Source organism: Chamaea fasciata, unplaced genomic scaffold (genome assembly GCF_029207755.1).
Source record: "Chamaea fasciata isolate MVZ Bird 193981 ecotype frontalis unplaced genomic scaffold, bChaFas1.0.hap1 SCAF_42, whole genome shotgun sequence".
In the NCBI taxonomy this organism is placed as follows: domain Eukaryota; kingdom Metazoa; phylum Chordata; class Aves; order Passeriformes; family Sylviidae; genus Chamaea; species Chamaea fasciata.
Window position 1 is genome coordinate 353,622 of NW_027094127.1, and position 26,265 is coordinate 379,886.

General features: G+C 50.2%; 1 protein-coding gene across 1 annotated transcript; it reads left to right on the top strand.

Annotated features, from left to right (window-relative positions):
- The first annotated feature begins 289 nt into the window (after positions 1-289).
- On the top strand, positions 290-11,236 carry LOC136303888 (serine/threonine-protein kinase PAK 3-like). Its single transcript, XM_066207588.1, has 10 exons — positions 290-368; positions 751-788; positions 1,233-1,355; positions 1,931-2,272; positions 5,229-5,341; positions 5,980-6,097; positions 6,941-7,040; positions 7,487-7,683; positions 9,647-9,784; positions 11,153-11,236. The coding sequence occupies exons 1-10, from the start codon at positions 290-292 to the stop codon at positions 11,234-11,236; spliced, it is 1,332 nt and encodes a 443-aa protein (XP_066063685.1).
- The last annotated feature ends 15,029 nt before the right edge of the window (positions 11,237-26,265 follow it).

Here is a 26,265-nt window from a genome sequence, read left to right on the forward strand (position 1 = left end):
CAGCCTAGGCCTACACAGACATCAGTCTCTCCGTCGGTATCAATTCACAGACCATCACAGAGCGTTTGCTTTGTGATGTCAGGGCACGGTTGCCACGTGGTCGTGGTGACATCCGAGGTTGTCTTGGTGCACGGAAGGCCTCAGGGGTGTCAGAGCAGCTCTTGAGCTTGCTCAGCACAGGAGCTTTTGTCCTGCACTTGAGTCTTTTGTCAGTGGGCAGCTGAACACGGAGAGTAGCCTTGCTGTTCTTTAGTGTTAGAGTTTACAAACTTGCACAGCAGCTGCCACAATGATTGGGCAGCTTGCAGCTGTAGTTTTCTCTGTTTATGGAGTCGGATATACCTGCTATTTCCTGACACAGCTGGCACGTAAGTAGAGGTTTCCCCTGGGTGTCACCTAACCTGGCTTTTGTATGTCTTCCTGTTCTTTCTTAGTGACTGAGTTGATTTGGAAACAGAAAGGCCATTTGGATGCCGCTTGGGTGAAGCGCTGTCAACACGTTCAGCTCAAAAGGGGGTGTCTGTAGCCAGGGCTGTGCGGGCAGCATTTGCAAGGGAGCCTGCAGGGGTTGTGTTCCCTCCATGAGAGAGTGTGTGGCAGCAGAGTCTGTCATTTCCTCCCTTTGCTGGGTCAAGCGGGACAACTTTGAAAATGTGGACTGGGAGGCCTTCTTGGAAGGTGCTGTAAAAATGCTCTGGTTGTCTCCAGCGTTGTCAAAAAATCTGGTTTATTTTCCCTTGCCCACTGCAGGTCACCTGAGCCGAGTGTTCAGAGGTTCTGATCCTGAGGTGAGTAAGAAAGGAACATTTGATGTTCCTGGCGTTTAAGAATTGTGCAGCAAGCTGTCAGCTTGGCCTGTGGCAGTAGAGTGCAGAGGACCAGATGAGCAGGCTGCAAGAAAATCCATTTCCATGTCTGCAGCAGCAAGAGCAAAGGCGTCACTGGCTATTTCCTAATTTTCCATTTCCTCATTTTCCATTGCAGAGCTTCAAAAGAACTAAAAGCCCAGTTTTGCAGGGAGAAAGTTGCCCCCACATAGTAGCCAAGGGGGGAAAATCTAATTCAGAGCAATTGGCAGCACAGTTGAATCAACCTATTTGAATTTAGTCCGAGCGACTTAGAATCCCATTGCTCTTAAGGTCGATGATTTGTGCTTAGTACAGCCGGTTTGAGGGCTGAAGAGAAGGAAGCTTATAAATGAGCCTGTATCTCACCGTCCTCTCTGTCCACAGATCACAGAAGCAAGAGCAGACTCTCCTCTGGCTCCCTCTGCTCCTGCAGAAGAGGCCAACGAGGAGCCAAATGACCACAGGCCTCCAGCAGCGGTCACACCACAGCTGGAACTTTCCCAGACAGTAAGTGCCACTTCTGGAGGGTGCTGTCTTTAGTGCAAGGCAGAGGTGCAAGTTTCTGCCCAGCCAGCTCTCGCTGCTGCTGGCTGAGGATGCTGAGTGCTGCAGTGCTGCCAGGACCTAGCATTTGCCCCAGCCAGTGACAGCTGGGCAATGGGCTTTGATCTGCCACGTTGAGGCACCAAAGGGCTGGTGCTCCGCGTGAGCATCTGGCTCAGCGAAGCTCTATGTCTTGGCTTCTGCAGAGCTATAGCCCAAGGGCGCACGGGCTCCTTCTGGAAGTCAAGAGATTTTGTTTGTTTGTTTTCCTACTTGGGACACCTGTGTTTGGCTTCTGGAAAGTTTCTGTAGTTTTCTCGAGTCGTTCATCACTTCTACAGAGTCTTTTGGGCGCTCCAGTTGTGCCCAGCCTTGTCACGTGCAGAGATTGGCACTGGGAAAGGAGGTTGGCAGTGGAAGCAGAGGTGGGCAGGGACACAGAAAGAAGTGGCTGAGCGAATGTGATTTTGAGGCTGAAAGAGGAAAAAGCTGAGCCTGATGGCAGCTCCCTGTCACTTGCTCTGCGTTTGTGTGTGCAGAATCTCAAGGCAGAGCCACAAGCAGAGCTGCCTGAAGCTCAGAGTGACATCAAGGCAGTGAAGAGGAGGAACACAGAAGACATGATGGAGATTCATCCTCAAGAGGAGATGCATCTCCATCAGCAGAGGGGACATCAACAACCTCAGGTGAGTGAGAGAGGTGAAGCTACTCCAATGAGGAAACATCCTCTCTCACTTTATCTTCAGAATGACAAGGAACAGCTGCAAGCAGGGCTGCAGGAAATGGAGGCTAGGATCAAGGCAAAAGAGAAGAGGATGGAGCAAGAAATGGAAACAATGAGAGCCATACTCAATGCCCTCCGTCAAAGTCTTCAAAAGCAAGTGAGTGAAACAGCAATAACTGCCACAGTCACCAAGCTGGTGCTTTCTGCCCTTCTTGCCTTTCCACTGCAGAGCAGCAGGCAAATGGGGTGATGCCTCTGAGGGCCATCCTGCTGTAGTGTCTGTGGCAGCCATTCTAAAGGACATTTCCTGGTGTCTCGGATCTCAACTGCTGCCCTGGACAATGGAAGTAGTCCTTTGGCCTTTTGGCCAGCAGTCATCCAAACTGACTCCTGCTGGCCTCTTCTCGCTCTCCTCGTTTCTTGTGGTGTTCTAACAGTGGAACATGGTGCCCAAGATGGAGGATGGAAACAAGCTGTCTGTAGCCCTTGTAAATCTCTTCTTTCCCTTTGCTCACAGCTGATGACTCTTGGCTAAGAGGGACAAGCTGTAGTCTCTGACTGCTTTGTTCTCTTTGACTCGAGGTGGAAGTGTTGACATCTGGCCAGGCAGCCTGCAAAGACCTCCTGCAAATGACTGAGAAGGAGGAGCCCCAGGATCGGCGTGAGCCACAGGAACTGCCTCCACCAGAAATGCTGCCGGTTGAGAATGACCTGAACGTGGTGGAGGACAAGAGCACTCCGTGGGGGGAGGTAGAACATTTGAACAGGGAGCTGCAAGTGTGTCTGCAGCCCTTGGAGGGGGAAAAGAGGGAGGAAGTGCAATATGGTCCTTGGGAGGAAGTGGAATATGGTCCATGTGGCAGTTGTCCTTCAGAAAATCCCTGAAAATGGAAGATGAATCTGGCCATGAACTCCAGTAAAACCAGCCTTTGGCTTTGGCCCATCCAGTCAAACGGGAAGTGGATGTGCAAAAACTCCATTTTAAGAGCCCTGCGTGTGGCAGGCTGACAGCATCTTCCTAAGGGCTTGCATTTGGGACGGCATCTCAGGGTCATCTCTGCCAGCCACCTTTCTGAACCAAACTCATTTCTTCTCCCAGATCTACACAGGCTCTTGCACCAAACCTGCTGCAGCAGGAGCATTGTGTCAAAGAGCCTTTGCTCCCCAAGCCGAGAAGGTGAGCCCGGGCAGTCGGTTCATCTGCAGCGCTGACACAGCTGCTGCTCAGCAACAGCAGATCGAGGAGGACTCCCTGGAGCTACTGAGTACGTCTTGTGTATATCTTGTCTGGGGGACGGTGTCTTGTGTGCACGTGGCAGCGTAGCTGGACCAAGTGGTCCTCCTCAGTCTGATATCACAGGGACAGTTAGGATTCCCCATAGGAACCTGTGTAGAAAATCAGTCTCTGCTGGCCATCTGTGCTTCAGAGCTGTCTGTCTGTCTGTCTGCTTGTTGTTGTTGCTGTTAGCCAGCTCACCACAAAGGGTTCAGAGCCCCACGCAACGGGGCTGCCGTTTTAGGTGTCTCCTGGAAGCTGGGATCTCTGCTTGAAAGTCAGCATCTTGAATTTTGTTTTCCTCAGGGACAGTTGTCAGCACGGAAAATCCCATGACAAAATACATCAAAGTCGAAAATATCGGCAGCGGGTGAGTCCAACCACAAAACCATAGGCCAGGTGTTTTCCTGGTGGAGCATCTATTAGGTCTGAAGTCAGGCCAGCTGCAAACGTGTTCAGACACTGAGGCTAGACTGTCCCATCTCTCAGTACCAGTCAGAATTTGTGAACCTGGCCAGAAGGCGTTATCAAAGACATCTCCACACTGCCAAGGTCTTGCCTGCAGTAGGCAACAGGACCTGGTAGATCTCCTGGTCTCTCAAGTGTGGGACAGCTGTGTGCTAATTTCCTTTGCATTTTTGTATATCTATATTCAGCTGGCCACACTAACAGAGGGAGAATGATCTTGCTTGCCTGAAAGAGGAAGCCTAGCCCCTATCATAGCTCTCTTTGCAAGAGTTTGCTGAAGGAAATATTCCATGGTCAGGATTAGAACTTCACAGTTTAGAAACTGAAACCTGAGAAGAAAGAAGAAACTCTCTTTCTGAGCTGAGACAGTAAACCCCAATGCTTCAGGCCCAGTGGCCATGCACTTGAGAGCAAAATGCATCATCTGCCTTCTGACAGAGCCCTTCTGCATCCTGCAGGTTCTAGGCATTTCCAGCAGAGATCTCCAGTCTGGGCTGGCTTTCACTCCAAGGTCTAAACGGTTTCTCCTTTCTTTGCTGCTCTTTTGTTTCTAGGACTTTTGGAGAGGTTTGTAGAGCGCTCGACACTGCCACAGGAGGAGAGGTAAATGTCAACAGCCCCCACAGACTCTGCTGCTCTTGGGGGCTTTCCTCTCTGCTGTCAGCTGTGGCTGCAGCTTTGGCTAGAGCTGTGTTGAAAAGACACAAGAAGCACAGACTTGTGGCAGCCTGCCAGTTGCATTTGGGACAGTCTTTGTCCTTCTCAGCTGCCAGAAGGAAGGCAAGGAGGGTAGTGGCTCCTTTCACTGAAGGACTCGCTCACTTGCTGAATTGCTGAAACAACAGTTGTGCCTCCTCGAGCATCTCCCTGCTCTTTGGGGCTACAGCTTGAGTCCTGAGTTCTCATTTCTGACTGTCAGCAAATACATCTGAATGTCACTGGTAGTTCCCTTAGCCACCTGCAGTGCTGCACTTAGGAAGTGCCCTTAGGGAGAGAGCTGCAAGGCATCCCTAAAAGCCCTAAGCCCTGCCCATAGCCCAAGAGGTAGCCACAGAGTAGTAAGGGGCAGATTACTTCTGAATCCCAGAAAGAGCAGCAAAGAGTGTGCTCAGAGGTCTGTGGGTGATAGCTGAGACACCCTTGTTACCAAGTGGACAAGACAAAGTATCAGTGACCACGTGTCCTGTGACTGGTCCCCAAAGGAGCAGAGAAATGGGCTGTTGGAATGTCAGTTCCTAATTACTCCTTGGTCTAATCGCAAGGCACTTTGGCACAGCTTAGCTGTGTCATTCCAAAACCATGCGCTGCATGAGCGTTGTGGTCTCCTGCCACCAGCTTGGAAAGTGACTGATTTTCAATGTCATTTTAGGTGGCCATAAAGAAAATCAATCTCCAGGGACTGCGGAAGAAGGAATTAACCTTCTCTGAATTACTGGTCATGAAGATGAATGGGAATCCCAACCTGGTCAACATTTTAGACAGGTGAGTTGTTGTGCTTCTGTCCCATGAATGTTTGGTTACCTCTTGCAGAGACGCAAAGTAAAAACCCACTTTGGTCACTGGCAGAAAATAGAGCTGTTAATTATTGGTTGATTCTTATTGCTCTGTTCATCTGCCATGGATGGGAAGAGAGTGCATCTTGCCTGCATGAGTCGTGCCTGGCATGTGTAGTTTGAAAAGTGTTCAAAGACCTGGATCAATCGTATCTAAGTAAATCAACAGCCTGCAAGTTCAGTGCTGCCATGTTGTTTTGGGGCTTGATTTTTTTTCAAGTATCTTCTTAGGTGCGGATAAACGAAACAAGGATTTGCCTTGGATTGTGTCTCCTCTTTTCCATGGCTTTGCATGGCAGGAAGACTAGGGGCTTTTTTCCCAGAAACATGCAGCTTGACTGGTCTTTTATTTGGCCTGTTCCTAAACTGCATTTTTCACTTGCTGGCATCTCCTTTTTCACAGCTCTGCCTTTCTCCTTGAGACAGACTGCAAACACTGCACAACCCAGAGGCAATGTCATTCCTTTTATTCTCTCCTTGTCACAGAGGGACCTGGAAACAAGAATCAAGCACGAGACCAAGGTAGCCATGCATGTTTATGTCTATGCCCTTGTTTCCTTCTTTCAGCTACCTTGTCAATGAGCAATTCTGGCTGGTTATGGAGTACGTGGATGGAGGCACGCTGAGTGAAATCATCAGCAAGGTCTGCCTTTCTGAAGACGAGATGGCAGCAATCAGTCGTGAGGTCAGGGATCCCATCTGTACTTCTCAGGCCTTGGGCAGGGTGGTCTGGGAAACTGGGCTCAGAACTGGAGTGATTCCATGTGCCAGCCTTTGTTTCAGTATTGCTGGTGTGCTATGGGCAGGCAAGAGCATCTCAAGACAACTGCCTGCCAGGGCTTCTGCACTCACTGGACTCTGATCCTGTACTCTTATCTCCTGCTGTTGTATTCTCGCTCTGTTTCTTGTATTTGTATCTGCCCTTCTCCGCCTTGCCTCTTTAAATGTTTACCTCAAGCCTGTCTGCACTGCATTCCTTGCCTGTAAAAGCCAAGGTGGTGGCAGCAGGATTTGAAACAAAGTGCAAACAAAAGAGAGAGATTCATTTCTCACAGTCCTAAGCTGAAAAGGACAGCAGTGCAGCCAAAATGCTCTCTGCTCATGGAAGGGAACTGCTGTGATACTTCCAAGTCTGTGCTGAGGCCAGCAATAAAACCTTTGTCATGCAGCCTCCCAGCCAAAAGTGATCCAACTTGACAGCAAAGGGAGGGACATTTTCTTTCTTGGCAACCCTCGTTTGACCTCTGCATGAAGAGAGCACATGCACTGCAGCAGCAGTCATTCTGGCTGCTTTGCAGAAGGCAGTCTACAAAGGCAGTTGCTGCTGCTCTTCCAAAGGCTGGCATGCCTCTCCTTAGAAAGGTGCTGCTCTGCTAGTCTTGGAGCAGCAAGCTCTTCCTCTCGCTGGCACTGTGTTCTGCCATGCCGCCCCATTCCCCTGGAGAGGGAATTTTTAGGCTGTTTCCTTTCTTGTGTGATGAAATCACTTCCCTAAGTTTCGCCCTCCTGTTTCTGTTTTCTCTCTCAGTGCCTGCAAGGATTGTATTTTCTTCACTCGAAGCACGTGATCCACCGAGATGTGAAGAGCCACAACATCCTTCTGGGAAGCGACGGCTCTGTCAAGCTGGGTCAGTGTATTCTTAGTCAGGTGCGGCGTTCCAAGCACGCAGAGCGTGGGGCTGCTTTGAGTGACTGCCAGCTCCCCAAAAATGGTGCTGGTGGGAGTGCAGGGGCTCCTGTTGCAAGCTGAAGGCAAAATTGCAACATGCACAGAGGTGTGACAAGGAACCACAAGCAGTCAAGAGTGGCGTGGGTCTGTGTCCCTTCCAGAGGGAGAGAGCTACAATCTAAAGCTTCAGGGGAATAAAGGACACTGCTGTGAGCAGTGTTTAGAAAGCTGGCATTTTTTTGCAGGTGGCCAATACCACACTTCCTGGGCTTAAGCCCCGAGGAAAGGAAGTGTGGACAGTGCTCCAGGAGATTCAAGAGCACATTCTTAGACTGAGAGCGGGGAATTCTTTTCTTTGGGTTCCTAATTTGAGGTGGTTTTCATTGTGTGTTGTTTTCTCCACAGCTGATTTTGGCCTCTTTGCTCAGCTCCTCCCTGAGCAAAGTAGGCAGAGCTCAGTGGCCAGGACACCTGGGTGGATGGCTCCTGAAGTTATGAAAGACCAACCGTATGGCCCCAAAGCAGACATTTGGTCGCTTGGAATCGTGGGCATTCACATGGTGGAAGGAGAAGTTCCTTCCTGGAATGAAACTCCTGTCTCGGTAAGGTGCAAATGCTCACCGATCCCGCTGTCTTTCTCAGCTGTCCCATGTTGTGTGTGCCATTGGACAAAATCCCATTGCCATCTGCTGGCACCACTTGCAGCTCTTTTTAGAAGGTGGCCTCCTAAAAGTGTCCCCTGCAGCACATCAGCATCTGCTGTAGCTTTGGTTGCATCAGAAGGGAAGTGGAAGGTCAAGCAGTTCAGAAACCTGCCATTTTGCCCTCCAGCCATGCCTGACATTTGCTTTTTGAACCATGTTGGAGCTCTGTCTCTGAAGGAAAGGAATTTTACTGTGGAATGGTTAGATATGTTCTTAGTACCCTTGGAAAGGGAGGTTTAATCTTCACAGTTTCAATTTTATAGACAAAGTAAGAAAAGAGGAAAAAGCCAAGGAAAACCCCAGAGAAAAAGAAAAAGGAAAAATAGCAAAAGCAAGTGAAAAAGGGAAAGAAAAAAAAAAAGAAAAGCCAAAAGAATAGAGAAAAAGAAAAGCCAAAAGAAAGATCAAAAGAGAAAAGAAACAATCACCAAGTAAATCCCAAAGCAGTCGTGCTTCCTTTTTCCTTTTTTGACCACAGCACAACAATTTTTCTCCATGCTGTAGCATCTTTCCCAAATCCTGTGAGTTATCCAGATTTTCAGCTTTTCAAGACATCTGTCTGGGTGGCCTCTCTAAATTCAGGATGTGTTGCTCCCCAGCTGCAGTTAGAATTGTATGCCGGACCCTGAGCTGTTTCTGGGTACTTTAAAAAGTTGATGGGCTTGCAGTCAGGTGCCCGTGGCTGGGATCCAAGGGGTGCGGTTGACGCCGCTGCTGTTCCTTTACCGTGGGAGCAGGGACAGCCCTGGGTTGCACAGTTGTAATGACAGGGAGCACTGCAGCTCCCCACCATGCCCAGTGGCTGAGCTCAGCTGCAGAGGGACACGATCAAAGCCCCTTTGATCTCACCTCTGGCGGTGTGAGAAAAGGAAAGCAAGCTGCCATAAGTATTTGCACTCAAGGGGAGTTTGTTTGCTGGTTTAGGTTTGGAAATTTTTCTCTGGATTGAAGAAGATAATAACAAAGTCTCTTTGGTCACCATCTATTTCAGTGCCAGCAGCACAGAGCTGTTGGTATTGTGATGGGCATTTTTACAGAGACCAGCTCAGAAGCCTCCTGGTGTCATGCGCAGAGCCTGCCGAAACTTGCCGTTCTCTGCCCGGCACTTTCTGCGCTGGGCACACCATGAGTGCATTGACTCGAGTATCCAAATGAGCATTGGCTTATCATAGGGATGGCACTTCTCCTTCCTCTGATTTGACCATGAGAAGGTTTCCTTTTGCCACATAAAGAAGCTGAAACTTGCAGACTGCGGACAGACAGAGCTGTAGGTGTCTCCTCTGTGCCCAAAGAGGCATTTTCATGGCAAAAGATTGGTGCAGGCATCTTTTTGTGTCTGTGTTGAATAGGAGATTCCAAATGTTTGTTTCCTTCCCCGAGGAACGCCTGGTGGATTTCCTTTCATTTCTTCCAATTCCCATTGTTTTCTGGAACAGGACAAAAGGCCTGATGAGTTTTGTTTTATGGCAGATGTGCGGAAGGGACCAACGAGCAGTGCAGAGGTGCCTTTCATGTAATAATCCTTGGAAATAGTAGGGTTAGTTAGACTAGCAAAGTGCCTCTTCTAAAAAGCCTGTCAGGCTGCTGTGAATCCTCAGAGAAGGAAACATGCTTTTGCTGATGGAGTTCCCACTAACTACGTCAGTCAATGAAATAGCTGCCAAAGCAAGATCTGCTGGATGTTGGAAATCTGTGGCTGCATGGGCATTGGGGTTTTTGTTGGTACAGGAAAGTCAGCTCTGCCTCTCGGCCAGGGCACAAACTGTCGCTGCAGAGTGGAGCTTAAACAATGGGATCTGGGAGGGCAGTTGCAGTTCCAGGGAAAGAAGCAGGTGGAGCCGGGTGTTTCCATTTTCTCCAGCCTCAACTGCTGATAGCCACTGGAGGGAGACCAAGGCTGTGGCAGCCCAACCTGTTCTTGCCGCGCACACGTCACTTCCTGAGCTGCTGCCTGCAGACAGACGAGGCACGGCGCTGGTCTGCCAAGGAGCTGCTGCAGGTAAAATGCCAAGGGGCCGCAGGGGAAACAGTGTCCCAGGGACGGGCTCCTCCTGCACTGAAGTGCAAGGCATCAGATGAGCTCCCCTCCTCCTCACTTCCACACTTGGTGCTTTCAAATGAGAACGCTGAGGAATCCTAGAGTGGCCTGGGCTGGCAGGGACCTGTAAAGTTCATCTGGTCCAAGTGGCCTGCAATGAGCAGGGACATCTTTGAAGAGATCGGGTTGCTCAGAGGCCTGTCCCATCTGACCTTGAATGGTTCCAGGGACAATGCACCTACCAGCTCTCAGGGCAACCTGTGCCAGTGCTGCACCATGCTTTGAGTAAACAGGTTTGTTGTTAGACCTGCTCTGACTCCATCCCCATTTTTTTTAAAAGTATTAGCCCACTTGCTATTGGAAGTGGACCTATGTAAAAAAGTCTTCTATTTTCCCTCAGAAGCCACTTTGAAGTTTTAGAAGGTGGCAATAATGTCTCCCTGGGGTCCATTCTTCTTTCTTCAGGCTGTATAAGTCCAGGTCTCTCAGCCTGTCTTCAGAGGACAGGTGCTCTGTCCTCTGACTGTTTCTGTTGCCCTGTTTTGTAATTTGGTGGGGTGCTCAGTTCTATCTAATGGCAAAAGAGTTGAAGTAGAGCAATGTGGAGAACAGAGGCATGAAATAGTGGTGGAGGAAGCATAGGAAACCAGTCCCAGCCAAGCAGTCAGGCATTTGGCCGTGGGCAGAAGGGGCTGTGGAGGGCTCACTGGGAGCCTCTGAGGGGTTCTGGTTTGTACCCCCCCTCCACTCTTGGATGTTTCTGCCACGCAGACAGGGACAGCTGAGGGTGACTGGTCCCAGCCCCATCTGCTGCCTGCCACAGTCAAGCCGATGGCAACTGCCCCAGGGTTTACTGCCAGCTTGTGTGGCAGAGAGGGAAGTGCAGGATCCAGTGCCGCTCGGCTGTCCCTGCTGGGAAGGAAGGTGCCAGCCAGCACAGGAGGGGCAGGGCATGGAAAGGTAGGCACTGTTCCGTGTCCCTGTGGAAATCAGCACAGTGCCTGTCTTTCAAAGAGAGGGACCTGTGTGAGTCATAGAGGTATCCTGGAAAGAGGAAACCCCAGGGAAATTTCTAGAGCAGCGGCAGGGCAAAAGTCCCATCAAGATGAAGACACCAGAATAAACAGATGAGTGGGATTCTGGGCCAGGTTTGCCTATGATGCCAAGGTCCTCATACGAAGCTGTAGGTGCAGATTGTCCCACTGGTCGTGTTTCTGGCTCTTTCTAGAAACCAGAGGGACCCTGATTGAGCCTGTGAAGCACTAAGCTTGGAAAGTCATGGTTCATTGATTTTTGGTTTGTGTTTTTTATTTTCTTTCCTGTGGACAGCATCCGTTTGTAAGATCAGGAAATTCAGCATTCACCCTGACACCGCTGATCATGGCAGTGAAGAAGATAAAGAAGAAGGAGTAGACATGAATGTGACATTCATGTAATGACTGGTTATCTCAATAACCACCTTAGAGAAGGCTTGTAGAGTAGGATTATAGGTTTGATATTCTATATTATCTATATAGAATAGGGTTATGAGGAAATAAAATTGCTGAAACGTAAGCTCATCTGGAAGATTCTGTTCCTTCTCTCCCTGTCAATAAGTGCAGCTTTTCTGTCTGAGTGTTCCGTTGTCTGTTGAAGGTGCAGAGTGACATTGACAGCTTCTTAGGTGTGCCTTGAAAGTGGGGAAGGCTCCGCTTCAGTCATCCTCTCCAGACCACAGTGCCTTTGGAATACGGCCCACTGACCGTATTTTGCACACCTGTGGTACTTCAATTTGAGGCAGAAAGGACAGTGGCATTGGCAGGCAAAACCAAAGGAGGAGTGGGGCAGCCAAAAGATCCTGTGCACATGCAGGTCTTCAGCTGTGACTCAAGAGCGTTTGGGTTCGTGCCATTTGGATTTGTATCCCGAAGTGCAATCTCTTTGGCTGCAGGAGAGTCTTGCTCAAGTGAGAAATCAGCAAGATCAGTGAGAGTGCTCTGAGAGGTTTCCTCTGGTGCAGAGCTGTCAGCGTCTGTGAGGTGAGAGCGGACGCAGTCTCGCCCAGGGCGGAGGCCCCTGGCAGAGCCCGGAGCAGCCTGAGCCTGGGCAGAGGCAGGCTGCAAGGAGGCCCTTGTAGCCTGGGAGCAGGCGAATGCTCCGCTCTCAGAGCCCGGCTGGCAGCCGGCCGCTCCCGAGGGGAAGCGTAGCCCAGCTGGGCACAGCACAGACGGGTGGCATCGGCCGTCTGCAGTCTGCACAGGAGCAGAGAAAGGCAAACGGCAACCGAGGGCTGCAGGCCTGGCTGAGGATTCCCACTCTTGTGCCGGCTGCCCTGGAACTCCTGGCAAAGGGGAGCAGTGTGTGCAGCACTCCGGGCACAGGGGAGGGAGCCGGGCTGCTCCGCAGGCTCCAGCACAGAGTAGTGTCCTCCAGGCACGGCGCTTCTGCCGAGGGAACCGAGGTTGGCGGGCGGCAGGGACAGCTTGCCCCAAGGGCCAAACACACACACCCACTGCAATGGAATGCTGCTTTTTATTGCCTTTCCCAGCCCAGGGCGAACCATGTGCCCTTTCCCTTTGGCTGGGTACTGGGGAACTTTTATTCTCTCCTGACTGCCTACCTTTCTGTCCCCTCCCCTCTTCTACTACTTCCCTTTTGGTCTGGGCTTCAAGCTGGCCCCTCTCCCAGCTCCCAGCAAAAGCCAACAAATTAACTAGAACAAATCCAAGCCATAAATAACAGTACCTAGAACCAACAATTTTCATTCATTTTTGTAATCATCTTCCGGCTGCAGCAAAATATTACCCTGTATCTCACAGAGGGAATCGGGGATGAGCCTGTGGCTGGCGCTTGAGCAGGGAACTGATTTGGATGGGAGCAGAAGGCTTTCAGTAGGTGACTGGTGTTTTCTTGATTAATTTCTGAAGGAAAGACACAACGTGGCTTCAGTCAGCAAACACCTTTTCAAGGTGCAGTGACAAAATGCTTGGGAGCAATTCCCAGAGAAGGAAGGTGCTGAGAAAATCTTGAACTGAAAGAAATCATGAATTCCCTTAGCATTAACAGAGAGAGTTGAGCTGTCTATTTCCTCCAGTGCACTGATTAATGTGTGCAAGTGGCTACCTTAGCCTTGAGAATGGAGTGGTCCTCCTAAGAAGGTAGCGGGAATGCATTCAAGGGGAAGCAAGTGGTTCTAGGAGGCTCTTGAGCATCAGAGGAGAATTTGAGGAATGGGATGTTCCCCGAATGACCACCAGAGATCCTTAAGAGAGCCCTACTCTCTCGTTCTTCACTTCTGAGACGTGATTTAAATTTGCCCAATAATTTGAGGGAATATTTAGCCTGTGAGTTTCTGCAAAGTAATGAGTAGGTCTTATTTCCATGGTTACAAATCAGTAGGTGAGATTTCTGAGTGAGCACATGTTAGAGAAGTGATTCCCCACACAGGCAGCACTGAAATAAAGTCATGCCTCCTTTCTCACACTGAGCTGGCACCGGGGACCGGGCCCTGCTTGGGAACTTCCATTTTAGTCCCTTCTATTGAAAGGTGAGAATGAAACTTCTTCCAGCCGTTTCCCTCTGGTTTCCATTCTTGGGGGCCAAAGCTCTGTGCTGCAGGTGGCCCGGGTGTGTGCAGAGCAATGCAGCCTCCACAAAGCCCTTGGTTTCCCCACAAGCCATCATGATTTCTTGCCAGGTGTGCCCAGCTGTGGCAGGAGAAAGAGCCCGCAGCGCAGTGGGCGCCGTGCCCTGCCCAGCCGGGGCACTCTGGCACAGAGCAGCAGCAGTGCCAGCACCTTTCAAACCACTCCTGCCTTGGCTTCGCCTGGGACACAGAAGCCTCTGGAAAGCAGCACCACATGTCGCGTTCCCGGCTTGGAGCAGCTGCTGCTGGTGGGGGGCAGACCTGGCCCCTTGTATCGCTTCCAAGTGGGAATCCAGGTGGAGACAGAGACATACATACAGAGAAAGCCCGGGCTTGTCCAAGAAGTGGGCAAATGTATGGGGGAATGTGTTAGGAATCATTTCAACTGTTGTGCCAACACTGCCTGCTCTCCTTTTCTCTCTTCACATTTCCTCTTCTTTTCCATCTCACATTTCCCCCCCTTCCCACTCACAATTCTCACAGTTTTCCTGTCGTGTTTCCCTCCCAGTTTTCTCATTTCCCCCACCCTGTTCAGCTCACTTTCCTCCTGCTTTATCTCTCATCTTTTCCCACCTTCCCACTCTTGCCTGTTTTTTTCTTCCCTCATGCTTCTCACCGTTTTTCCCTCACTTACCCTGCCCTTTTCTCCCCTCACGTTTCTCTTTTTTCTCCGTCATATTTCTCAGTATTTTCTCTTCTCGTTTCTCACTTTCACCCTCCGGTTTCTCGCCCTTTTCCTCTCACATTTCTCACACTTTTCCCCTCACGTTTAGCATTCTTTCCCCGTCACGTTCCTTTTACTTCTCCTCTTGCATTTTGTGCCCTTTATTCACTCCTGTTTTCTGCCACTTTTCCCATCAAACTTCCCACCTTTCTTTCCCCTCATGTTTTCTGCCTTTTTCTGCCCTCTGGTTTCTCACTCTTTTCCCCGCAGGATTCTCACCATGTTCCCCTCACGTTTTCTGCCCCTTTCTCTCTCTTTGCCAGTCAAGTTTCTCACTCTTTTCCCCCCACATTTCCTTCCATGTTTTCCCCCGAGAGTTCTCACGCTTTTCCCCTCATGTTTTTAGAATTTTCCCATTGTATTTCCTGCCTTTTCCTCCTCTCACCTTCCTCTCCTGTTTTCGCTCACATTTTTCACCATTTCCCACTCAGGTTTCCTTCCCTTTTCTTCCCTCACACTTCCCTCCTTTTTTCATTCACATTTCTCACACTTGTCACCTCACGTTTGCTGCCTTTTTTTCCCCTCACATTTCTTAAGCCACTGCTTCCTGTCAGTGACTGTTCCTCTTCAGAAGCTGAGGGGCTTCTCTTCTTTCCTCCTGTCATCCCCTACTCCAAATAATGGGCGCCAGAGCAGCGCTCCAAGAAGCCCCTGCCTGTGCGTCTGCTGAACAGAATGTCGCTGCTCAGCTTGAAGAATCCCATTAAGAACAACCTCAGCTGCACTGCACTTCCTGCTGCAGTTTTGATTAGTGTTTCAATTCTATAGGGTCTTCACAGTGTTCTAAATAAAGAGGTACCCCGAGGGATACACATGGCAGGTGAGCAGCCACTGCACCATCCGCCCCAAGCGGATCCCATCTCCGTTTTCATCACCTCACAGTCACTGTGACTCCTGCCTGGACGAAACCACTTGTGATGCTTCTTGATGCTAAACCAAGTCCATCTGCACAGGAAATGCTTTTGGCCCTCTCCTGGAAAAAAAAGAAAAGTTTTTATTTGAAAACATTCAAACCCCGGAGTTTCTTCCTCTGTTCACCTATTTGAATTGCCTCGACATCCAAATACTGCCAGCCGCCGTTCCAAACTGGCTGGTCTGTGTTGGTGTGCGCAGAGCAGAGGTGCCACGCCGTCTCCGTTTCCCGGGTGTCTGTTAATGTCCATTTCAGCAGACGGCTGAGGGCTCGGCCTGCCCCAGCCGCCATCTTGTGCGTGGCTGCCTCTGCTCTCTGGCCTCCATCTTGGGCGTGGCTGCTCCAGCCCCGGCCGCCATGTTGTTCTTGGCTGCCTCAGCCCTGGCTGCCATCTTGTGCATCCACCTAGTCCAACTCTGAAACAAACGTGTCGCTGTTTTGCCAGCAGTCAGCACCAGAGACGCCAACACCAGCGTAAGGAGTAAGCGGCTTTTACTGGAGTGCAAAGCAGCAAAGGAGTACCAGAGGATAAGCTAAGCAATGCACCTGATTATTACAGCAGAAGACTGCCCGTAGGGATTAAGAAAGGTACATCGACAGTTACCCATATGCTTTGCCATCCTCCTGACACACTCGTCAGCTGGCGAGCCCCTGTCACACCAAAGGATTGGAAATGCACTCCCAGTAGCCAGGGATTCCTATGCAGCTGGCCCACCCACAGGCCAGGCCGCAGACTTTGCTGTTAGAGACCCCCGATTTTATTCTGTTGAATAAACAAGCTACTAAAACTTTTAGTGCAGGAACATCTGATTTCATCCTTCTCTTGGCCCGGGCTCAGAGAGGAACCAAGGCAGTTTGCTTTGACCATATATCTTCAAACAAGACCACACAGATCTGATTCTGTGGCCTTGTCTGGCTTCTAAGTGCGGAAAGGTAAATACCTGTTGCACTACCAACCGGATTCATCTATCATCCCGGTAACGGTCCTGCCTGTTTTGTTTATGAGCCAATATAAATACAATGTTTGGTTGGAAGGGTCGTCCGGAGGTTAGCTTTGGCTTAGGGCCTGTTGTTGAGTTTTTAGTACTTCACCAGAATTGTCTTTTTACAGGCAGTGGTGCTGTCCCCTCGGCTGCAATGGCATCTTCAGCTGGTCCCACAGGGATTGCCAACACTCTGGTTGTGCTGCACTCCTTGTGAGCGGAGTCGTCAGTCTCTTGGGTGAGCAGATTCTCTGTCACGGAGTCCAAAATTCTGCTCTGGGATGCACCAAGGTAACAAGAGGAAAGCGCTTCTGCAGTTCTGACATGGAAATTGTCCTGCTGCGTGGGCTTTGCTGTGAGTCTGAAACACAGCAGCTCTCTGGCCTTTCGGTGCTGCTGGCTGAGCTAGCTGCTGCCTACTCAAGGCTCAGGTAGGCACCTGAGCTGCCTCGCCGCACTGCAAAATCCATCTCAGTGCTCATGGCACGCCCAGATGCCTCATCTCAGTGGAAGTCCCACCGGCAGTGTCAGAGCAGCGGCTCCTCGGCATTGGTGCTGCCTGTGCTCTCTGCCCTGGCCCTGGCCCTGGCCGTGGCAGTGCTGGCCCTACTGCCATGCATGCACAGGGAATGGGAACTGCTGCCTGACGTTTTTCAGCTGCGCCACTGCTGCTGCTCAAGACACCTCAATGAATGGATTAGTGGGGTTGTGGGCCATATGAGCCTGTGATAGCAAGGTCCTGGACATGAAGGCAGAGGTGCAGAGTGTCCTGCCAGTCCTATTTCAGCGTATTTCTGGGAACCAGGGAATCCCTCTTGATCCTATGAGGCACTGAGTTTGCAAAGTAATGGTTCCATTGTTGCTGTTGTTGTTGCTGCTGCTGTTGTTGTTCTTGTTGTTTTCCCTTTGTGCTGCATCCCTATTTGATGCCAGCCGAGCCTCTCTCCAGATGGGCATCTCTGATCATTGCAGTGAAGCAATGCAGGCAGTTCAGGAGGTGATGACGACCATTTCAGGATGACTCTCTCCAGTTCAAGACCTGAGTGGGAGTCAGAATAAAAACTCTATCAAACCTCAACTCCATTGGAAGATTCCCTTCCTTGTCACCCTGTGAATAAGGTCTACATGACCTTTCTGAATTGTCCATTGTCTTTTCAAGATGGAAAATCCTGTTGATGGTGATTTTGGTTCAGTTAGGAATTGCGGAATGGTCTCCTTCTAATGCCAACACGATTTCTGCTTTTCTATTTCCTTCATATATATTCCTACCTCTGTCGACTACTGTTGTATAGTTATATAGTTCCTAGGTAACTTCAGTACTTTTCCTCCTCTGATAGGCAGAAAGACAAAACACATTCCAAAGTCTCCTATCTGATCTTGCCTCCTCTAGGAGCAAAGGTTGAAACAGCAGTACTGATAGGCAGTACAGCTAGGAGCAAGAAAGAGGGGCTCCAGAGGAGGTGGGAACAAAGCAGGGATATTTCCTCATTTCTTGTGCTGCTAATTGAGAATTCTTGTCAATTATGCTAATGTTCCACACTTGTAAAACCACATTTGCCCTATGTGGGGCGGGTGTTTTTCCATACCTGCCCCTGGAGGCCTCCAGTTAAAGGCCAGATTTGATATTACCTGCTATAGTAATGTGGCAAAAGTGGGTTGTTTTATTTTTCAGTCATTAGGGCACCACTTCCTCCACACTGCGGTGCCTTTGGAATATGGCCCATCCGCCCTTGTTTGCACAGCTCTGGTCCTTCTACATGAGGCAGAAAACACATTTCCAGCCAAAAGCCCACAAGGAGTGGGGCAGCCAGAGCATTCTGTGCAGTTACAGGCCTGCAGCTGTGACTCGAGAGGGTTTTGGTTGCTGCCTGCTGTGGCAGGTGCGTCTCCTATGTGACTGCCTCTGCTCCTGGCTGCCCATGGATAGCAGGTACAGGGTTCTGCAAGGAGAATGGAACAGGTTGGTGATGTCTGCTGGCAAGAGAGTGCAGTGGAAAAGATTGGGGAAATGTTTGACCGTAACAAACTGTGAATTCCTTAAGCTTTACCAGACAGTTCTTAGTCCTGTATTCCCTCTTAGCAGTGCAAGTGGTTATCTGAGGTGGGAGAATAAAGAGAGTGGGCCTGCTGAAAAGATAGCTTCAATGTATTTAAGGGGAAGAAATTTGTTTTCAGAGGCTCTTGACCATCAAAGGAGAATTTGAGGCGTGAGATCTTTCCCAAATGACCACCAGAGACTTTTAAAGCGACCTCTATTCTGATGCAATTAATTTTGTGGAAATGATTAAATATATGAAACTGTGTGCAGGGGGTTGGGGTGATGCCTCTGAGGGCCATCCTGCTGTAGTGTCTGTGGCAGCCATTCTGAAGGACATTTCCTGGTATCTTGAATCTCAACTGCTGCCTTGGACAATGGAAGTAGTCCTTTGGCCTTTTGGCCAGCAGTCATCCAAACTGACTCCTGCTGGCCTCTTCTCGCTCTCCTCGTTTCTTGTGGTGTTTTAACAGTAGAACATGGTGCCCAAGATGGAGGATGGAAACAAGCTGTCTGTAGCCCTTGTAAATCTCTTCTTTCCCTTTGCTCACAGCTGATGACTCTTGGCTAAGAGGGACAAGCTGTAGTCTCTGACTGCTTTGTTCTCTTTGACTCGAGGTGGAAGTGTTGTCATCTGGCCAGGCAGCCTGCAAAGGCCTCCTGCAAATGAGTGACAAGGAGGAGCCCTAGGATCGGCGTGAGCCGCAGGCACTGCCTCCACCAGAAGTGCTGCCGGTTGAGAATGACCTGAACGTGTTGGAGGACAAGAGCACTCCGTGGGGGGAGGTAGAACATTTGAACCGGGAGCTGCAAGTGTGTCTGCAGCCCTTGGAGGGGGAAAGGAGCCCTTGGGATGAAGTGGAATGGTCCTTGTGGCAGTCGTCCTTCAGAAAATCTCTGAAAATGGAAGATGAATCTGGCCATGAACTCCAGTAAAACCAGCCTTTGGCTTTGGCCCATCCAGTCAAATGGAAGTGGACGTGCAAAAAATCCATTTTAAGAGCCCTGCGTGTGGCAGGCTGACAGCATCTTCCTAAGGGCTTGTATTTGGAATGGCATCTCAGGGCCATCTCTGCCAGCCACCTTTCTGAACCAAACTCATTTCTTCTCCCAGATCTACACAGGCTCTTGCAGCAAACCTGCTGCAGCAGGAGCATTGTGTCAAGGAGCCTTTACTCCCCAAGCCGAGAAGGTGAGCCCGGGCAGCCGGTTCATCTGCAGCGCTGACACAGCTGCTGCTCAGCAACAGCAGATCGAGGAGGACTCCCTGGAGCTACTGAGTACGTCTTGTGTATTTCTTGTCTGAGGGACGGTGTCTTGTGTGCACGTGGCAGCGTAGCTGGACCAAATGTTCCTCCTCAGCTTGATATCACAGGGACATTTAGGATTCCCCATAGGAACCTGTGTAGAAAATCAGTCTCTGCTGGCCATTTTTGCTTCAGATCTGTCTGTCTGGTTCTTTGGTTGTTGTTGCCCAGCTCACCACAAAGGGTTCAGAGCACCATGCAATGGGGCTGCCTTTTTAGGTGTCTCCTGGAAGCTGGGATCTCTGCTTGAAAGTCAGCATCTTGAATTTTGTTTTCCTCAGTGACAATTGTGAGCATGGAAAATCCTATGACAAAGTACATCAAAGTCAAAAATATCGGCAGCGGGTGAGTCCAACCACAAAGCCATGGGCCAGGTGTTTTCCTGGTAGAATATCTATCAAGTCTGAAGTCAGGCAAGCTGCAAAAATGTTCAGACACTGAGGACAGACTGTCCCATCTCTCAGTACCAGTCAGAGTTTGTAAGCGTGGCCAGAAGGCATTGTCAAATTGTCAAATTGTCACACTGCCAAGGTCTTGCCTGGAGCAAGGAATATGACCTGGTAGATCTCCTGGTCTCTCAAGCATGGGACAGCTCTGTGTTAATTTCCTTTGCATTTTTGTATATTTATAATCAGCTGGCCACACTAACAGACGGAGAAGAATCTTGCTTGCCTGAAAGAGAAACCTACCCTCTGTCATAGCTTTCTTTCCAAGAGTTTGCTGAAGGAAATCCTCCATGGTCAGGATTAGAACTGCATAAGTTAGAGACTGAAACCTGAGAAGAAAGAAGAAACCCTCTTTCTGAGCTGAGGCAGTAATCCTCAATGCTTCAGGCCCAGTGGCCATGCACTTGAGAGCAAAATGCATCATCTGCCTTCTGACAGAGCCCTTCTGCATCCTGCAGGTTCTAGGCATTTCCAGCAGAGATCTCCAGTCTGGGCTGGCTTTCACTCCAAGGTCTAAACGGTTTCTCCTTTCTTTGCTGCTCTTTTGTTTCTAGGACTTTTGGAGAGGTTTGTAGAGCACTCGACACTGCCACAGGAGGAGAGGTAAATGTCAACAGCCCCCACAGACTCTGCTGCTCTCGGGGGCTTTCCTCTCTGTGTCAGCTGTGGCTGCAGCTTTGGCTAGAGCTGTGTTGAAAAGACACAAGAAGCACAGACTTGTGGCAGCCTGCCAGTTGCATTTGGGACAGTCTTTGTCCTTCTCAGCTGCCAGAAGGAAGGCAAGGAGGGGAGTGGCTCCTTTCACTGAAGGACTTGCTCACTTGCTGAATTGCTGAAACAAAGGTGGTGCCTCCTCGAGCATCTCCCTGCTCTTTGGGGCTACAGCTTGAGTCCTGAATTTTCATTTCTGGCTGTCAGCAAATACATCTGAATGATACTTGTGGGAGCTCGGTACCTCTGAACAACAGAACCAATTAGATTTTTGCAGAAGCCATTTCATATTTACATTACACTATGTTTATAGATTGTAAGACCACTGTTCACACCTTCATGCCTTTCTTGATCGGTTCGTCTGCTTTGTTTGCTCAGCACACGTCCCTTAGGCAATTTGATTGGCTATAATTCCGAGCCTTCATGGCCTCTATCTCATTCTTCTTGTCCTGGTATTCAATTTCCCAGGCTCCTCTTCTTTTTAGAACAGTTTGTGTCTCTGTGGCCTTGATATATTCCCAAAGAGCTGATACTTGTAACTAATATCTCTAGGTGGTAGTTCGGCTGGAGCACTTTGTATTCCAAGTTGTGCGGATCCATTGCTGCAGATCCATTGCTACAGTTACTGGTAGCTCCTCAGCCACCTGCTGTGCTGATGGCTCTCCCTTCTGCTGGAGAAGAGGCCAAAGAGGAGCAAAATGAGCAAAGTTACCACAACCCTACAGCTGTGGTGACAGCAGAGTCAGATTTTCCTGAGATAGTAAATGCCAGTTCTGGAGGGTGCTGTCTTTAGTGCAAGGCAGAGGTGCAAGTTTCTGCCCAGCCAGCACTTGCTGCTGCTGGCTAAGGATGCTGAGTGCTGCAGTCCTGCCAGGACCTAGCATTTGCCCCAGCCAGTGACAGCTGGGCAATGGGCTTTGATCTGCCATGTTGAGGCACCAAAGGGCTGGTGCTCCATGTGAGCATCTGGCTCAGTGAAGCTCTGTGTCATGTCTTCTGCAGCGCAACAGCCCAAGGGTGCAGGGGCTCCTTCTGGAGGTCACAAGGTTTTGTTTGCTTGTTTTCCCATTTGGGACCTGTGTTTGACTTGTGGAAGTGTTCTGCAGTTTTCTCGAGTTGTTCTTCACTTCTACAGAGTCTTCTGGCTTTTGATAAGCTGCAAGGAGGTGATTGTGTTGTCCATGAAGCTGTGGGGTGTCTTGGTTTAGGAAGACAGGTATCTGCTAGGTAAAATTACAATCAGAGGCTCTTTGGCAAAGATTTGGGAAATAGGAATAGCAGTTCTTTACTAGTATGTAATACAAAGCAAACAAACACAAAAAAACTCCCCCCCCACCAAACAACTACAGCATTAATGACAAACGACAACAGTACCAAGAACCTTGAGGGCTTTGTTTCACAAAAACCAGGGCAGTTTGGTTTCGGTGTCCCTGCAGGATCCTCAGAGCACCAAGCTGGAACAGTGGAAAAGTCCCGGGCTGGTAGCTGGGATGGCAGGGTGTCCCGGCAGGCAGGGGCAGGATGTCCCGGCAGCACAGGGAGTGCAGGGTCACGCTGCAGCAAGAGGAGCAGCGCCGAAGAAGCTCGAAGGCGAGGCAGAAAAGCGGCCCAGCTTCTGCTCGGCGTGTTTTGCGGCGGCTGAGATCCTCGAGGAGCGGCAGACACGCGCCTCCCCGAACGCCGGAAGCAGAAAAGCACGCAGCTGCCTCAAGCTGTGTCTTTTACCTGCGTTATCTCCCCCTTCCACCTTTTGTCCACCTCTTTGTTTCAGCCAAGCACTCTCAAGAATCCAACACCCGGTCCCCTTGGCAACCCGTGGGGAAAAAATTCCCCAGAGAAAGAAGGAACAAACCCAACCCCCAACATTATCCACCCCGAATTTTTTTCCCATACAAACATATTACATTGAGTTTTAACTATTAAAAATACATATATATATATGCAAATATGGATGCAGCCACATTGTCATGGGTAGTTCACCCCAAAACAAGGTCCCCTTGAGGTATGCATCGGGTCTCTCCATCCTTTTGCATCACGCACCAGGTGCAACCTGGTCCCTGAGCGAAGACAACCCCACGGATGGGATTGTCTTTGCTGGAGGCAGGATTAATCCAAACAGTTTTTCCCAGCATACCTCTCATGTGTACCACTGGAACCTTATCTCCGTCTGTCTTTTGCAAGGGCTCAGATTGGGCAGGACCTGCTCGGTTGGTGGAACCTCGAGTGTTCACCAACCAGGTGGCCTTTGCTAAATTAGTATCCCAATTCTTAAAGGTTCCCCCACCCAGTGCTTTCAAGGTAGTTTTAAGCAGGCCATTGCACTGTTCAACTTTCCCGGCCGCTGGTGCATGATAAGGAATATGGTACACCCACTCAATGCCAAGTTCTCTAGCCCAGGTGCTTATAAGACTATTCTTGAAATGAGTCCCATTGTCCGACTCGATTCTCTCAGGGGTGCCATGTCTCCACAGGACTTGTTTTTCCAGGCCCAGGATGGTGTTCTGGGCAGTAGCATGAGGCACAGGGTAGGTCTCCAACCATCCAGTGGTGGCTTCCACTATGGTTAGCACATAACGCTTGCCCTGGCGGGTTTGGGGAAAGGTGATGTAGTCAATCTGCCAGGCTTCCCCATATTTATATTTGGACCACCGCCCACCATACCATAAGGGCTTCACCCGCTTGGCTTGCTTGATTGCAGCACATGTCTCACAGTCATGGATAACCTGAGAAATACTGTCCATGGTTAAATCCACCCCTCGGTCTCGGGCCCACTTATAGGTGGCATCTCTGCCCTGATGACCCGAGGCATCATGGGCCCATCGGGCTAGGAACAACTCTCCCTTGTGTTGCCAATCTAAATCTATCTTTGACACTTCTATCTTGGCAGCCTGATCTACCTGCTTGTTGTTTTGGTGTTCCTCATTAGCCCGACTCTTGGGAACATGGGCATCTACATGGCGGACTTTCACAGGCAGCTTCTCTACACGAGTGGCAACGTCCTTCCATTCATCAGCAGCCCAGATTGGTTTTCCTCTACGCTGCCAGTTGGCCTTTTTCCACCTTTCCAGCCAGCCCCACAGAGCATTGGCTACCATCCACGAATCAGTGTAGAGGTAGAGCTTTGGCCACTTCTCTCTTTCAGCAATGTCAAGGGCTAATTGAATAGCTTTGAGTTCAGCAAGCTGACTTGGTCCCCCTTCTCCTTCAGTGGCTTCTGCAACCTGTCGTGTGGGGCTCCATACGGCTGCTTTCCACTTACGGTTCATTCCCACGATGCGACAGGAACCGTCAGTGAAAAGAGCGTAGTGTGTTTCTTCTGCTGGCAGTTGGTTGTACAGAGGAGCTTCTTCAGCCCGTGTCACTTGTTCCTGCTCCTCTTCGTCCGTGAGACCGAAGTTTTCTCCTTCCGGCCAGTTTGTAATTATCTCCAAAATCCCAGGGCGATTTGGGTTTCTAATACGGGCACGCTGTGTGATGAGGGCAGTTCATTTGTTCCATGTGGCATCGGTGGCATGGTGCGTGGAGGGAGCCTTTCCTTTAAACATCCACCCCAGCACTGGTAGTCGGGGTGCCAAGAGGAGTTGTGCTTCTGTGCCAATCACTTCTGAGGCGGCTTGAACTCCTTCATAGGCGGCCAAGATCTCCTTCTCTGTGGGAGTGTAGTTGGCTTCAGATCCTCTGTAACTTCGACTCCAGAATCCCAGTGGTCGGCCTCGGCTCTCCCCTGGCACCTTCTGCCAAAGGCTCCAGGACAAACCGTTGTTCCCGGCTGCAGAATAAAGCACATTCTTCACATCTGGTCCCGTCCTGACTGGGCCAAGGGCTACTGCATGAGCAATCTCCTGCTTGATCTGGGCAAAGGCTTGTTGCTGTTCAGGGCCCCAGTGGAAATTGTTTTTCTTGCGGGTAACCAGGTAGAGAGGGCTCACGATCTGACTGTACTCAGGAATGTGCATCCTCCAAAAGCCTATGGCTCCTAGGAAAGCTTGTGTTTCCTTTTTGCTGGTCGGTGGAGACATTGCTGTGATCTTATCAATGACCTCAGTGGGGATCTGCCGCCGTCCATCTTGCCACTTTACTCCCAGGAACTGGATCTCTCTGGCAGGTCCCTTGACTTTGCTCTTCTTGATGGCAAACCCGGCTTTCAGCAAAATCTGGATGATCCTCTCTCCTTTCTCGAACACTTCAGCTGCAGTCTTTCCCCACACAATGATGTCATCAATGTACTGTAGATGTTCCGGAGCCTCACCCTTCTCCAGTGCAGCCTGGATCAGCCCATGGCAGATGGTGGGACTGTGTTTCCACCCCTGGGGCAGCCGGTTCCAGGTGTACTGCACGCCCCTCCAGGTGAAAGCAAACTGAGGCCTGCATTCTGCAGCCAGAGGAATGGAGAAAAATGCATTGGCAATGTCAATAGTGGCATACCACCTCGCTGCCTTGGACTCCAGCTCGTACTGAAGTTCCAGCATGTCCGGCACAGCAGCGCTCAGCGGTGGAGTCACTTCATTCAATGCACGATAGTCCACAGTCAGTCTCCATTCTCCATCAGACTTGCGCACAGGCCAGATGGGGCTGTTGAAAGGTGAGTGGGTTTTGCTGACCACCCCTTGGCTCTCCAGCTCACGGATCATTTTGTGGATGGGGATCACGGCGTCTTGATTTGTCCGATACTGCTGACGGTGCACTGTCGAGGTGGCAACAGGTACTTGTTGTTCTTCTACCTTCAGGAGTCCCACTGCAGATGGGTTCTCTGATAGTCCCGGCAAGGTGTTCAACTGCTTAATGTTCTCTGTCTCCACAGCAGCTATTCCAAAAGCCCATCTGAGTCCTTTAGGGTCTTTATAATATCCATTCCTGAGGAAGTCTATGCCCAGAATACATGGAGCCTCTGGGCCGGTCACAATCGGAAGTTTCTGCCACTCCTTCCCGGTCAGGCTCACCTCGGCTTCAACCAGAGTCAATTCCTGTGATCCCCCCGTCACCCCGGCAATGGAAATCGGTTCTGCCCCCACATGTCCTGATGGCATTAGAGTACACTGCGACCCAGTATCTACCAAAGCTTCATGTTTTTGTGGCTCTGATGTGCCAGGCCATCGAATCCACACAGTCCAAAAAACCCGATTTTCCCGTGCCTCTTCCTGGCTAGAGGCAGGGCCCCTCTAGCACTGGTTATTATTCCCTTCTTGGACATACATGGTAGAGGTTCCTTCGAGGGAATCTGACACAGCATTCCCACCTCCGTAATACCTGGCAGCTTGCTCATGGGAGGCTGAGGCTACCTTCATTCTAGTGGAACTCCCTCTGTTAGCGTTTCTCTCCTTGAGCTCACGTACCCGTGCTGCCAGGACAGAAGTAGGTTTCCCATGCCACGCTCCCATGTCCTCCCCATGGTCCCGCAGATAAAACCACAGGTCAGCTCGAGGGGTGTACCCTCTCTCTCTCGCTGGGGGATGTTGGGCTCTGATTCTGGGGCCTGTGACTCGCACCGGTGCTACATGGGAACTGTTCCTTCTCATCTCCTCTCTCATTTCCCTCATCTCCTCTTTGAGTTCCTTCACCACCGCAGAGACATGAGCCTGCATTGGGCCACTGATCATACTTTCATAATTTCTGAGCTTGTTGGCAACAGAACCCACTGTCTCTCGGTTATCCTCGGCATTAATTGTTGCGATGAATGTGGCGTATTGGGATGGTCCAT

Excerpts from the sequence above, each read along its gene's own strand:
- LOC136303888 (XM_066207588.1), top strand. The coding sequence starts at position 290 with ATGATTGGGCAGCTTGCAGCTGTAGTTTTCTCTGTTTATGGAGTCGGA. Across the intron at positions 369-750 it reads TTTCCTGACACAGCTGGCAC|GTCACCTGAGCCGAGTGTTC; the intron begins GTAAGTAGAGGT and ends TGCCCACTGCAG. Across the intron at positions 7,041-7,486 it reads CGACGGCTCTGTCAAGCTGG|CTGATTTTGGCCTCTTTGCT; the intron begins GTCAGTGTATTC and ends TTTTCTCCACAG.